The sequence below is a fragment of the Ambystoma mexicanum genome, chromosome 8 (genome assembly GCF_040938575.1).
Source record: "Ambystoma mexicanum isolate Mex_15411 chromosome 8, UKY_AmexF1_1, whole genome shotgun sequence".
Lineage (NCBI taxonomy): Eukaryota > Metazoa > Chordata > Amphibia > Caudata > Ambystomatidae > Ambystoma > Ambystoma mexicanum.
Window position 1 is genome coordinate 1,244,183,897 of NC_090929.1, and position 14,202 is coordinate 1,244,198,098.

At 44.5% G+C, this 14,202-nt stretch overlaps 1 protein-coding gene across 1 annotated transcript in view; it reads left to right on the top strand.

The window, feature by feature from the left end:
* MYOF (myoferlin) overlaps positions 1 to 14,202 on the top strand; it is a 1,388,224-nt gene that overhangs the window by 450,955 nt on the left and 923,067 nt on the right. The window contains exons 7-9 of the mRNA XM_069611360.1: positions 4,847 to 4,975; positions 10,439 to 10,501; positions 10,862 to 10,912. Coding sequence (XP_069467461.1) covers positions 4,847 to 4,975; positions 10,439 to 10,501; positions 10,862 to 10,912 — 243 coding nt within the window. The remainder of the gene's footprint in view (positions 1 to 4,846; positions 4,976 to 10,438; positions 10,502 to 10,861; positions 10,913 to 14,202) is intronic.

Below are 14,202 nucleotides of genomic sequence, written 5' to 3' on the forward strand. Positions count from 1 at the left end.
CGACGCCTCCGGTGGAGCCCTGCGGAACCGACTCACCACTTCCCGACGACAGAGGAGATCTCCCTGCCGGAGAGTCTCTTCCCCTGGCTGGTGGGAACAACCAGTCCCCTTTGCTTTTTATTCGCCTCAGGACGCAGTGGTCGAATTGCCCGTGCAGAGCACCCCGGCAACCGATAGCCACCACCCCTGTACCGCGACCAAAAGGTGGTGCCTTGTGACGGAGCACTCTGCGGCTGGTCTCTTCCCTGGTGATGCACCGGACTTCCTTTTTCTTCAACGACGAGAACCTCTCTACTCTTGGCAAAGACCCGACGTGCATCCACCACCAGGAACATCTGCCCCCGCTGGAGCTGTTCTCCACAATAAGGTACTGTGTCTGCCTGGCTTCCCTTTCGATCGGATTGAGCGTGGTGTCTTAATCCTCTCCTTTCCGTTGGGTCGCCTCCAAGCTTTCCTCATTTATAGTTCTGAACTGGTTCAACCTGCCGATAACAATTTGCTACAAAGACTTGAATGCATCTCCTCTAAAGACTTTTTGGGACATCGCGCCTTGCCTCTCCCCGAGTGGGCCTGGCCTCTGAACTTCATGATCTATTGTGATTCTTGCCTTCCTGCCTTGCATTTTATTCGCGAAGGATTGAACTGTGTTGATTTCATGACCTGCTTATCTTTTTCTCTCCTGTCCTAACTAATGTTCGAGTGTCATCTAGGTTGAGGTATACACCTCTGTCTGAAAATAAGTGCTATCGGTAGAACCTAGAGTTGTCGAAATATTGCTAGGGGGATTGATCATTTTCTTCTTCGTAGAGTAATTGTGTTTGATTTGTTTGCCGTGATAGTGCCATAGTGTTTTTCATAGATGTTCTGTTATAAATAAATACCTTAATATCTTTAAACTAAGCCTTGTTGCGTGTTTGCTTGTCTTGCTTTGAAGAATTGCCCTATTTTGTATACTCCACATACTGCTCAACTTTTCTTGAGAGAAGTCTGACTGCTCAGCCACAGCTACCAAGTGAATCTGTGTGGTGCGGACTGCTACCAAGTGGGTTCACCGCCAAACACCTGTAGTCCTAAATCTTTTGCAGTGGTCCCAGAGGGAACTGCACAGGTTTCCGCCTAACAGTCATATTAACAGATTCCTCTATGACCGGGGTGGGAGCACACTTCAGGTAATTTAAAGTCCAAGTCAGGTGGGTTGCTACAGAAGCCCAATCACACATCAATGCGCTGGATCTTAATGGGATGCACCTGACAGTAGGTGGTGGTCAAACACACATACAAGGGACAAATGCTGTCCTAAAACAGACAACAGCGCTGCAGTGCTTCACACAAGCAGGGGGCATGATCTCAAACAGCACAATTACACTGGTGCCTCCACAAATGCACTCCAATGAATTTTCAGAATATGGGATACACCAAACATCGACTTATTCATAACAGGTATAAACACAAACTACTTTAATTTCACATGTGGGTCCCCACTATCAAGATCATGTTGGCCATAGTGCCTGCACACGTCTCCACTCAGCCTTCATGACAGTGGTGCAAATTCTTAACTGTAATAACCAGCATCCCTGCCAAAGCCGGATGGGTTGAAACAGCAGGGCAGTTGCCAGCCAACAGCCGCAACAGCAGCGCAACATCAGTGAAAAGGCCAATGTGGAGAGTAGAACCTGTCATGAATGCCAACCTAGTGTGAGGGGTCAGAAATGAGAGGCAGACACAAGTTTATAATATTCTCAGAGTGCAACATTTTATTGAACACAAAATAGGTTGGAATAATACAGCTCTAACACTATTCTAGAGGTTCCCTGCCTAGGAAACTAAAGCTAAGAACCAGCCTGTGTCAAGTAGTTCATTTTAGAAATCGTCCTAGTGTCCGAAACTTTCTAAACTGACCCTCACACTAGAAACAAACAATTAAGGGTGCAAGGAAATGTCTCTGATTTATGTTCAGTGTAAAGTGATCATAATCAAAACATAAGAATAAATCCAAAAGTGTTTTCAAGGAGAAACCCTTTGATCCAGAGGATGGCTCCATTGCCCTGGATTGTTGGGTAGGATGGCAAAGTGTCTCTTTTAAACAATGATTTTGCTTTAGCACAAAAGTGTCTCTTTATCCAACAATTCCCGGAGGGTTTTAAACTGGATACAGAACGTTCTGGCTCAACCAATAAGTTCCATAATATCCAAAAATGTCTTTGTAGCAAAAGTATTTCTCTTGAATACCAGTCTCTGCATATTTGACTCATGAGGTTACTGCTCTAAACTTAAAGGATTGGTTGAGATGCCCAAGTATCAAAGAGTCGCCTGCAGGCTTTTTAAACTTCCTCGTATGCTCTCAGGCCAGATATTCCTTCACAGTGTTAGTCTTGATACAAGTTCAAAAGCTTGGTGCGTTTTCATGTCTGAACTTCTTTCACATACGTTTCAGATTCAAATGCTTGGTATATTTGATTGTCAGGTATCTTACATGGTTGTCAAACTTTTTTTTACAATTCTGGTGGATTACCTGCCATACTACCTTGCCAGAAATCCTCTCTGGGTTCTTTAGATCCCCTGGTATACTTCCCTGCCAGGTATCTTCCCATAGTGTTCCAAACCAAACGCATAGTAGATTTTGCTGCCAGGATTTTCTTTATAAGCTTCTTCTTTGATGGATTCCTGATCTATTCCTTTGTCAGGTATTCTTTCATGGGGCTCTTCAGATTCCCTGGTATACTCTCCTGCCAGGTATCTTCTCTGAATGTTCAAGTCTTTGCACAACTTTGATGGATTGCATGGTATACTCACCTGCCAGGAGTTCCATTCTGGGTTTCACAGATTCCCACCCCCTTGTATAATTTCTTGCCAGGTATCCACCCCCCACCCCCATGTCAGTCGCTTGGTGTCTACTCTTTACCAGGACTTTATAGTGGTTTCACTTTCCTTTGCCATATACCATATCAACGGTATGCAGTAATAAAATTGCGTCAAAAATGTTGCCTTTACAAAAAATAATGGCAAAAATGCTGTGGTTTGACCTGGTAAAGGTGTTACCCCATTATACCATTTAAGGGGGGGCGGGGGTGACCCCCGCATCTTTTACATGGATTGCGGCAAAAAAACCACAGCCATTTTTGCCGCGATTTTAACACATGGAACCCACATCTACATCTTTGTTCCACCAAAGATATTCACGTAGGTTAATGCTTGTTTCAGCTCTACTCCACATTGACATCTCATGCATATGTATTAGTTCTCATTTTGTTGTTTCACTTTCTCTTGTCAGTATGCAAATATTTTCTCTTTGAGAATAATCCGTAATATCAATGTCACATACTTCATTCACTTGGTTGTATGGGTGTCAGTACGCCCGGGGTCCCCAATGGCTTTGGGCAGACTCACTGGTTGCTTGTGGTGTCCCAGGCAATTGGTGTGCTTCCACGATCAAGCTTTCCTCATGTATTGGCCTCCAACAGGCTTTGGACGTCTCCCCAGCGCTTACTGCGGCTCTGCGTCTACTTGTGGGCTTGTCTCTGTGGCCTGGACCAGAGACTGCTGTATCCTAGCATGGCCACAACTCCAAAAGCTCTGCCGTCTCTCTCGGTAGCTCTATGGTCCTTCGGGTACATCTGCAGCACTTCTCGTCCCTCCGCGCCAGGCCAAAGTATGTAGCTCGCGTTCGCAAGCTGCCACACGGATGTGTCCGTCTTCTCCCTGTCTGCTTTCTCCAGAGCACTGTCTCTGTTGCGGATGCCATTTTTAAAGGTTCCGGGCACTTTAGTCCCCACAGAGCAACTAGTCTGCACGTTAGTCTTTGGGCCTGACTTGGTTTGCATCAACTCTTCCCTCCTCCTCTTCTTCTTTGTCTCTGTATTTGATGCTTTATGGGAGTTGAAGTCAATAGATTTAAGCGGTCTTCTAAAGGGTTGCTGTTCAAGAATCTTACATGAAGAAAGGTCAGAAACAAAATGTTTTATGTCTATTGGGCGTGTTTGGGCTATGCATAGAGTTTTGTCTAGAGTGACTGAAAGGAAGGGATTTCTGATTTTCATAATAAGGGGGATTTGTGGGAGGACAGCAAGCCATCAACTACTTGGGTATTATAAGATCTTCGTCAGGGACGGGACGGGGGGGGGGAGGGATACCACGTTTCATTTCATGAGTCGTCATCTCCTCCCGGTAGTCCTCCCCTCCCATGTGATCCTCCCTCATATGACCACTGCCAGGGTCAGGCTCAGGCAGTGACTGCCGTCCCCTGGCCACATGGGAGGAGGTCACCACTGGGGAATCGGAGATGAGTCCATCACACTATAGAAGAAGAGCTTGCTGCAGTGTTTGACAGGCACGTTCATCAGTTCAGTGATGTTTTTTCCTGAATTTGACCATCAATGTAACACAGGAGGAAAGCATTTTACTCTTTTGCTGTGGATAGATGGTAAGCATGTTCAACTTGCCACCAATAGAATCAAAGCAAAATGTTAAAAATGATGTGTTTTAAAGAAACATTTAAACGCTTATCTAATATGTCAAGTCGATTGGTGTCTGTAAATCGCACAATTGCCATAGTCAGTGCATCCGTCACCCTGAACCAGTGGGAATTGCAGCTTTACCCCCAAATATGTTGACACTGTTCAGAGCTGCCATGTTCGATGTCAACAGTGTGTGCGTGGAGCTGCCCGCCCAGATGCGTCACAGGCGTTGGGTCCTGACACTTATTTTCTTACAAATTAAGCGCCGGTTTAAGTTTTATGATCGTAGTTTGTTGTCTTGTTGTGTGTGCATTTATGTATGAGTGTTGCCTAATGTGTTTTTGCTGCTTTTCTCGGCTAATGAGCTCTACATCTGCTGCTTTTTCTTCTAGATCCGCGTTCGTGTAATTGAAGCACGTCAGTTGTCTGGCAATAACATAAAACCAGTAGTCAAAGTCAACGTTGGCAATCAGACGCATCGCACAAGAATCAAGAGGGGAAACAATCCGTATTTTGATGAGGTGTGTATGAACTGTCGGATTGGTAGGAACCATTGTGAATGTACGCGCTGCTTGAGTTGCTTTATGGTCCGTTTCATAGTGTGGTATGTGTTGTGTGCCCTGCCTGCGGGCTCCACTGCACTGCATGCTATTAGCCATGGCCCCCTCAGTTACCACCCTGTGATTTCTAGCTACCACCCAGTTTGTTTTTTATGCACGCTTCCAATCCACATCAACAGCTGGTCACTCCCAATGTTCCTTTTTTGTATTAACCATTTGCACCATGCAAAGAGGTACCCCACTCCCCGGGCATGCAGCACCACTCTACTGTATATTTTGTTACCATAAGAAACCTGGTGTCATTTTGTTTGTTTGCAATTTATGAAAGAAAGTCGGGATTTTACTAAATGAGCATGGTAGTGGTTAATTTGCATTTTCATTGTTTTATTTATTCAAGTAGTAAGGAAAATAAAACGAGCACTGCCTCTCCCAAACACCCATCTGTCAGTGTCCTGCTTTCTCCGACCCCCAAAGGGAAGCTTGCATAAATAACCCCCACCTACCATCAACCTCTTTTCTGCTACTTTAGACTTGGAGACCTTCCACCATTTTCAGCAAGGTCCCCAATGGGGCAAAGATTCTTGGCAGGTAATGCATATGCCGGATAATACTTTACCCCCCATTATCATTTAATGCAATCCCGAATTTCTTTTGTAATTTACTAGGAACACTCAAAATTCTAGGACATGGCATGGAGACTTCCTATTATGCAATTTCAAAGCATACAGCTCCCTGAAGGTACCGCATGATCAATAGGTTTACAGTAAAACATATGGAAAAACTGTTCCTTTAATCAGTCGGCCTCTTTCAAGATGACTTTTATTCTGGCTCCACCTAAACACGACTTGGATGTTATAGCTCCCCTAGAGGAATTAGCAGCACTGAAAATATAAGTACCCTTCTGGCTAAAGTGGGAGAAGACTGAGGAAGATGGGGGGGGGGGGCCTACGCAAGGAAGTAAACAGCTGATCCAGTGACCTCTCCTCAAGCGGGCTGCACGGTTCTCATATTCTTTGACATAACACATTACACAACCTAGGTGCTGCAATTTGATTTCTGACTTTTTCAGGGTGACAATATGCTGACTGATTCAAACTCAAGAAGATCTGCACAATATTTATTATGAGATAGAAAAATAATAAAGGAAACTGAGCAGAAGTGATACCTAACAAATGAGGATGTTTTATACTACCCTAAAGGTCGATCAATTTCTGGGCTCACCAATCAATGCAATAAACCTCTGAGGTGGACCACTGCGCAGCCCTAGCTGGCTGCGAACATGCACCATGCAAAGGAGCATCCTTGCAATCATGCAGGGGAAAGTGTAGGGAAGGCATGGTATCAAACAGTGAAGACACACAAGTGATCACAGTTAAAGGGTGTTTATTGAACTTCACTGGGTTAGATGAATGCCTATCTAACCCTAAATCTAAGGATGGGAGCAAGCTACAACCATCAAAGGAAAAACAACGGTCCTAGTGGCGTCTTGTCAAAATAAAAGGGTCTATACTAATACACCTATTGCCAATCCTTCTATAAACATAAATGGTGTGGGAAAAATGTTGGAGGGCCCTGGATATCTTGGACACACAGTGCAGGATTCTTCGGTTTCCCCTCTTGACCTCACACGTGTTGCCTGTAAATTCCTAGGAGTATAACGATCACTCGACAGAGAGGTCAAGGGCATCGCCCTCCTTGTTGTCCTCTCTGGGTCTGCCATTTTTCTCCATCGACTCCACTGCGGCCCTGGAAGAACTGGTCCTTTGTGTGCTCTGCCTCTGTGTGCTTTTGTGCTCTGACTTTTATCCATGTGGGGAAGTCTAAGTAGGAAATCGGGCATGAGACGTCAATGGCAATTGCCTGACTCTGTCTCATCATGGTACTGGGACATGTCAAATGGAATACCTGGGTGTGAGTGTCGTTTCCCAGCATATATGGACTCTGTAGAAGTGTTCTTGCAGGGAAGGGGTTGTGGGGGGAGTTAAGTCCCCAAGTATCCGACCAGGTAGGAGGGGGAAAAGATGGAGGGAAATGGGTACCGTGTCTTGCCATTGGGTGCCTATTCCCCGAGGACCCCTCACCCAGGTGACCTTCCTGCACTGGTCCACCCCCAGGAACTGGATCCAAAAGAGATGGCTGTGTCCTGGCCACCTCGATGACAAGTCACTAGGGACTAACTAGTGAGACACCCTCTGGTTTCTCGCAAAAGATATAATGAACCACCTCCCCTACCATTGAAAGCAGCAATGTTTTTCAACGGAAGAAATTGGGAAACTGGCGAGTGATCCCGGAAGGCTATCTGGAAGGTCCCCCACCACTTCTGGCGCTGCAGAAAAGCTTCCGTCTGTAGTTTCCAATCATTGAAATCTCTCCAATGTCTGGAGCACCAATCTGCCATGAGATTGAATCCCAGGCAGCAATTCTGCTCATACCTTGATGCTGTGCTTTGGCCAGGTTTCCCCAACCTCACTGCTAAATTGGACTATGCAGTGGGACTAACCTATTGCAGAACTACAGACTGCAAAGAACCCTGCAAGAATCTTTAAGCAATTGTATATGCCTAAGCCTCCTTGCAAGACCATCGGTGACCACAGTCCGTAGTGAACTGCACCTTACAACCCAGCATTTAGGATGATATCTGATTCGAAGTAGAAGTCTAGGGTGGAGGTAAACATTGTCCTTCCATTCCAAGCTTCCACAGTCTTCACCCACCCGACCAGCTCTTCTTCCCCTGCTTCGATGGAAAGAGGAACCCAGCCTGACTACCCCAAACCTTTTCATAGAGATGCAATCCTAAATCTTTTGAGAGCCCTGTAATTTACGAGGGGCCAGAAAGAGGACTTGGGTGGAAGAGGACAGAGCCCTGTGATTCTGGCCAAATACTTCACTCACAGACTGATCAAGAAAGGCATGAACCCTTTTAGTTATTTCCTGATAACCCAGATGTTACGTACTGGAAACCGTAAGATGGACGTCTTGCAATCTTGTGCAAATCATAAGAATTGCATCTTCTGAGAAAGGGACATTTCTTATTGGTCACAATTGATCCCAAATTCCAGACCCTGAAGTAGAGAAACTGTCAATTGCAGGTGTGTCTTCACCAAGATCTGGGATGTTGCATGATTTGGATATCGTCCAAGTATCATCTGCACGCCTCCTTGCTGCCAATGAACGTAGAAGCTTTATGAAGCACCAGAGTGCAAATGACAGGCTAAATGGGAGGGATGCAAATTGAAATTTCACCCCCCCCACCAAAACTAGAGAAACATCCTTTAAGGTGTATGGATAGTTGCTGTCAGATAAGCATTGTTTAGACCCAATCAATCTTTGGCCTTAACAAATGTAAATATCCATCTCGAAGTGACTGTAAACCAGAAATGTGTTCAGATCCCTTAGGTTGATTCTTGAACGCGTTGTCTTTGTGAACCAGTAATACATTGCTCACAAACCCTGCCTGGTACTGGGCAACCTGTGTTACTGCCCACTTCATCAAAAGACCCTTTATCCCCCTAAGCTACCAATCCCTCCCATTCCTCAGCTAAACTGGGGGAAGCTGAATTTCACATGGAACATCTGAATGGCTACAGAACCGCAGGGGTTCCGAGAAAGCAACCAGTTTTTGAAATGACAATGAAATCGACCCTCAAAGGGAATTTAATTGCACTTCTTGTACCAAGGTCCTCTCCCCACCCCCATGGAAGAACTGTCCACTTCCTCTGTTGCCATGGAAACCTCTTCCTAAGAACGATTGACCTCTCTGGGGCAAGAAGGGCAAAGTCTTCAGGTGGACCTCTGCTGCAAACCCCTATTTCCTGATCCAAGGCCATGAAGGATGACCAACATAGGGCCTCTACCACAGCCAGTGCAGCCACAGGGGGTTGACAATTCTACAAAGGGACGCCTAGGGTTTATCACTAGATGTGAAAATGGACTGATCTACTTCATCCTACTCATCCATACATAAGATATGGTTCACTATCCCCAAATAGTGTCTTCCTCTCAAAATCGAGGTAGCAGAGAGTTGTTCCAATCTTCCCCAGGAGATAGATCGAAGGCTACCATTACCCTAGCTCTCATAGCCATGCTCTGGTCGTTACCCTAGCCAAATGGTCTGTCGTGTGCTATTGTTTAACAATGGCCCCGAGCCCATCAAAGCCCTGGGGTTCTCCTGCATGGGATACGCACAGCATGTTCCCTTATGTTTGATGCTTTCTTTTTGCAGCAGGGTCCTTTTTCTTTAGAAAGATGGATAAACCCACGTCCACAGTAGCATCCCATGCCTTCCACCTGGATGCTACATTAGAGGATAAGGGTGGGACTTTATTAAGGAGGAAGTCCTTGCACTAGGCAAAGAAATGGCTGAAGAATGAGCCCTTTGCCACTAATTGTAAAACTGAGGAATGGATGAAATCCAGAAGCGACCCCTTTCACAGGGATCTTCTTGGTGTCTTCCAACTCTTGACACTCTCTAGTGTGAAGGATAGTCTCCTTGTGCTTCCTGCTTCCTTATTAATATTCATAATTGGGTGAAACTGTCCTTCAAGTGATGCTGCCTGTTCCGCAGTGACCTGCGTCACTCTCTGAAAGATGGAGAGGGAGCAAGGGTTCCCTATAGCAATCTGTACCTGGTGTGCAATGTCCCTCCCCTGGGCTTCACCAGCTTGGCTATGCTTTGCGGGATTTGCTGGAAGCTCGCTGCACCCTGACCAGCAAACCCAATATGATTTCACTCCAAGTGAGTATGGGATAAACCAAACATTAAACAACGTTGTTAAAACTTACAAGGGAAAGAAGTAATGTAAAAAAAAAAATGCTAACAAAGGGTAATGCTCATCTGCGATTGATGTCGGAGCGTAAGGAAGAGGGTGATTTAAGGTTAAGGAGGAGTTAGTTTTTCTTCTTTTTTATGTGGATGTCCAGTTGAGGAGTAAGAGGGCACTGAAACAGAGGGATTTGTGATAGTGCTAATTTGTTTTCCACACTGCTTGCATAAATAAAGAAGATTTAGGGGCTGATTCATGGATTATTTGCGCCGAAAAATGGGGATTTCTGCGCCATTCTGCCCGCAAATCCCCGTTTGTTAAACAGGGATTTGCAGGCAGAATGGCGCACAAATCCCTGTTTTTTTGGTGCAAATAATTCCATGAATCAGCAGCCCCTTAATGTGCTTAATAGGAAGCCTCCGCACCACGACATGGAACCCTGCTGATTGGCCAGCCATTTTCTGACTGGTATTGCAGCTTTTTGCTGTTGCTTTTACTGTATGGTTAATGGTGTGCATTTTATTTTCACCCTGGTAGCCCGGAACCCATCGATAGTAAAACATGTGTTCTTGCATCTTTGTGTTTTTTGTTAAACTTATTTGTATAAGGAAATGTATTGGAGATGGTTTCAGGTGGTATATTTTCCTTTTTTATTTTGCAGATATTTTTCTACAATGTTAACCTGACGCCTTCTGAATTGTTTGACGAATCCGTTGGAATTAGGGTAAGAGCCAGCGATAATGTAAAATATTAAAGAAATTATTAAATAATGTAAAATCATGCCAAAATTTGATCTGTGTTTTTAGTTCTAGCTTTTTCTTTAAAATGTATGATTGGCGATGTGACAACATTCTGTGCACACATAGAATTTGGTCACATCACCCTTCTTCATTACTGTTGTATTAAATGGTGGTGGAACCTTTTGTACTAATTCAGTGCATGTTTCCTGTATCGGGCGTTAAGCCACGCCCCTTGTGCGCAGCTCTGAGAAGCAACTTCTTTTGCTTGATCATTTGAGCAACTTTCAGCCTTCTGTTTTCAACCACTGTGTGAAATTGTTACATCTATGTTTTTTTGTTTTCAGCTGTTCAATTCTGGTTCTATTCGTGCAGACAGCCTGATTGGAGAGTTTAAGGTGGGTGAATGTTTTATCCTCTAATAAGTGAAATGATCATCTTAAAGCATCGATTGATCAAGTCTGTATTATGCACTGAAGCAGCATCTTCGTAAAAGTAAACCCCTAAATGGACTTGTTTTTGGAAAGAAAATCCATTCAATTTAGTGAATTACACTGTTAAAGTAGGGCTTGCTCTGGAAGAGCCGGTGATAGGCTGTGGTTCCCTATTGGCATGAACAGAGGGGACACATGGATGGGAATGTTGTAGGAAAGGCCAGCAGTGAGGTTAACATGCCATCTCTGGATTGCTGGCAGAAATTCTCAGTATCCCGAATAGAAGCTGCTTGCAGAGCCATTTTTGTAATGTTCTGATGAGGCATATTCTGCTCAGCTTGCTTTGGTGTATTATGAATGATGGGATTATTATTTACAACCTGGCGAATGGATGGTCACCCCTTCTCTTGAAGTCTAATTAAATCCAAAATGTGAGCATACAGGCAGCACAGTAACTTTGTAGAAATCTTTCCACTGAAATAAATTGGCTACATACTTAAAACATCACTTTATTAAGAAAGCAAAGAACCAATCGGAGCAATTCCTTTTAGTAGCCAAATGATTGAACTGTAGGTTTAGGATCTCTGGCAGAGTGGATGCCGCCTTCTCATTTACTGGAAACTGCACAGGACCCTTGACTCATGAGTGTTGGCCTCCCACTTCATGCAACAAAGTCAGTGAAGTGGCCACAACTCTTGCATGCACATCCCACCCAGGAGGTTGTATTGATCGATGTCAGCCTCTTTAGAGATGTTCCAGTGGGTATGATCTATCGCTGTGCACCTATTTTCCCCAGCCACAATACTGTCTAGTGCAGGCATCTGCAGCACCCTAGCTTTGTTTAATAGAAGACTCGTTCAGGAATTCAACCTTATGATTGTGCGTCATCTTTCGATATTTTTATCTGACGAGCAGTGTATGTGCACGAGACGGAGCCATTTCCTATTTTGTTAGAATGAAATAAAATTTCACCTTAATTTGCTTCGATTTATAGAAACAGACCTCGTTTTTGCAGCACACTATTTGTCACATTCTTTGCTTTGCAATTTGTGGGTCTTTGCATGTAGTTTGTCCAGCTATTTATTGTTGGCTGGCCGCTGCACATATGACCTGCAGCAGCGTTCAGCACCAATGGCTGTGCCATGTTTAACGTCACAGGCCAAGTCTCCATTTCACAGGATGACAGTGTGTGTTGTAGAACCGGTCAATTCCGATTAATATAGGCACATTGCTGCCATGTTTGCTCTTCTGGTCGAAGTCATTACTCCATGGTCTACACGTGGTATTCTTCTTTAAGTCCGTTTGCAAAATGTGTTTCCATGAACCTTCTATCCTGCAATAGTACCAAAGGCCGCCTTCCTATTTGCTTCAATTCTTACTGTTCTTGCCACTCCATAAATCCCGGCACCTCAGATTTGCTCTCTTATTTGGGCAGTTTGCATCTTGGCTCTGGGATTTCCCCAAAGCTCCCCAGAGGGTGTACTTAAAGAACAAAAGCTCCCCTCTTGCCCTTGTTCCCTCTTCCCTTGTTAAAAACTTTTCACACTTGACACCTTTTACTGCTCTTCTGAACATGTATCTGTTAACATACATCTTTCATTCTGATTTCAAACACGCTGTTATCCCCCCTAGCTTGAAAAAAATGAATCTCTATGTATCGATGCCCTCCTGCTGTTGTCCTATATCCCTGCTACTTTGCCTCTTAGTTTCTAGAATGCATAGTCACTCTCTCCTTTACACCTGCCTCGATCATCATTCTCTTCTTTCTACGTTTCAATCTTGTTTTTGCCCTCTTCATTCCAAGGAAACTGCATTTCTTTCTGTCATGGATTCTATTTTTTCTGCTAGTCATTCTAAACCCTCTTCTATTCCTGTTCTTCTCGACTGATCTGCTGCCTTTTATATCGTTGCCCCCTCTCTCCCCCCCCCCCCCGGGGTGGTGGCACTTAAACTGTTGTGTGGAACGCATCCTCATCCCCCAAAACCGAGGAAAAGGGTGCTTTTTTGATGTGTAATACAGAGGTCTGCCTCCTTGAAATCCTAACAAAAGTTTTTTGTTTTTGTTTTGCATAATGCAGGTTTGCACTAACGAGCGCTTTGAAGTAACAAATCCAAGCCATGGTTAAAGCCATAGCTGAGCTTCGCAGGCCCCCTGGTCATACCCCAGGTTTTTTTTTTAATGTCTTATTGGTTTTGGCGCTTTGTGGCATAAACCACAAATATGCCAAACAAATTGTAATTGTAATGAAAGGAGAACGAGGAGTTTGGGAACTGTATGGCATTGTCATGGCGATTAAATGGCCGAAACACCATCTGGGCCTTAAGCCTCTCGCTCGTGTCTGCTGGCCTTCTGCTGTTGCTGGGGAGCTGTGTGGCCCTTCGAAGTTGGAGCAAAATAAATGCACGAAACTAGATGGCTGTTATTTTGTTTTGTATGCACCAATGCTTTGTGTGTGTTTTGAATTTGTCAGACTACGTTCGCTGTCGAGCGATCTCTTTTCAAACCGTGCTGAAGCTGCAGAAATGTGCAGCCTGGCGCTGCTGCCGGGATACCAGTGGCGAGTTTCTATTGGCAGGCGGGATAAAACTCATTCTATTCATTGGTTCTTCCTGAGAAATTCCTGTCTCCGAGGAAGGCTGTGTGTTGCAAGATCAAATTGCCATGGGCATGCAGCAGTGACCCCGCCAGTGGGCATGACTGAGTTAGAGGCAATACCCATGCTGCAGCAAAATGGTGAGGGACTGTACATGTGCACTTAGAGCATAACTTTCCCCATGTATTAATAAAAAAGATCTAAGGGTGGGTATGTTGTGGAGCAGGCCGTAGCCAATATCTTTTTGCACTTTGTGGGGAAGCACAATGAAGTGTTCACTCCATTAATAATCGTTCTGGGGAAGGTGACACTCGCCTAGTAAAGACAGATAATGTTCTCGTAAGGAATGATTGATATTGGATCATAAGGAATAAGTGATATTGGAATTGAATGAATGGGTTTGCCCTAGATAGTCTCCTTCCCCCCAGCTCAAACATTTTAAGTATTTACCACAAGATTTGCATATGACATACCCAAATGAAACTTGGTGTACTCTCCTTGAAAGTCCAATATGGACCTTCCAGATTTCCATCTTCAGGGCATATGGAAATGTGGGGTTTCCGCTACTCTATACACCTGTGATCTAACCCACTTCAGTTTTGGGCTTACTGCACAAAAATACCCAGACTCGAATTAAAGTAGAAAAGGTTGCTTTAATGT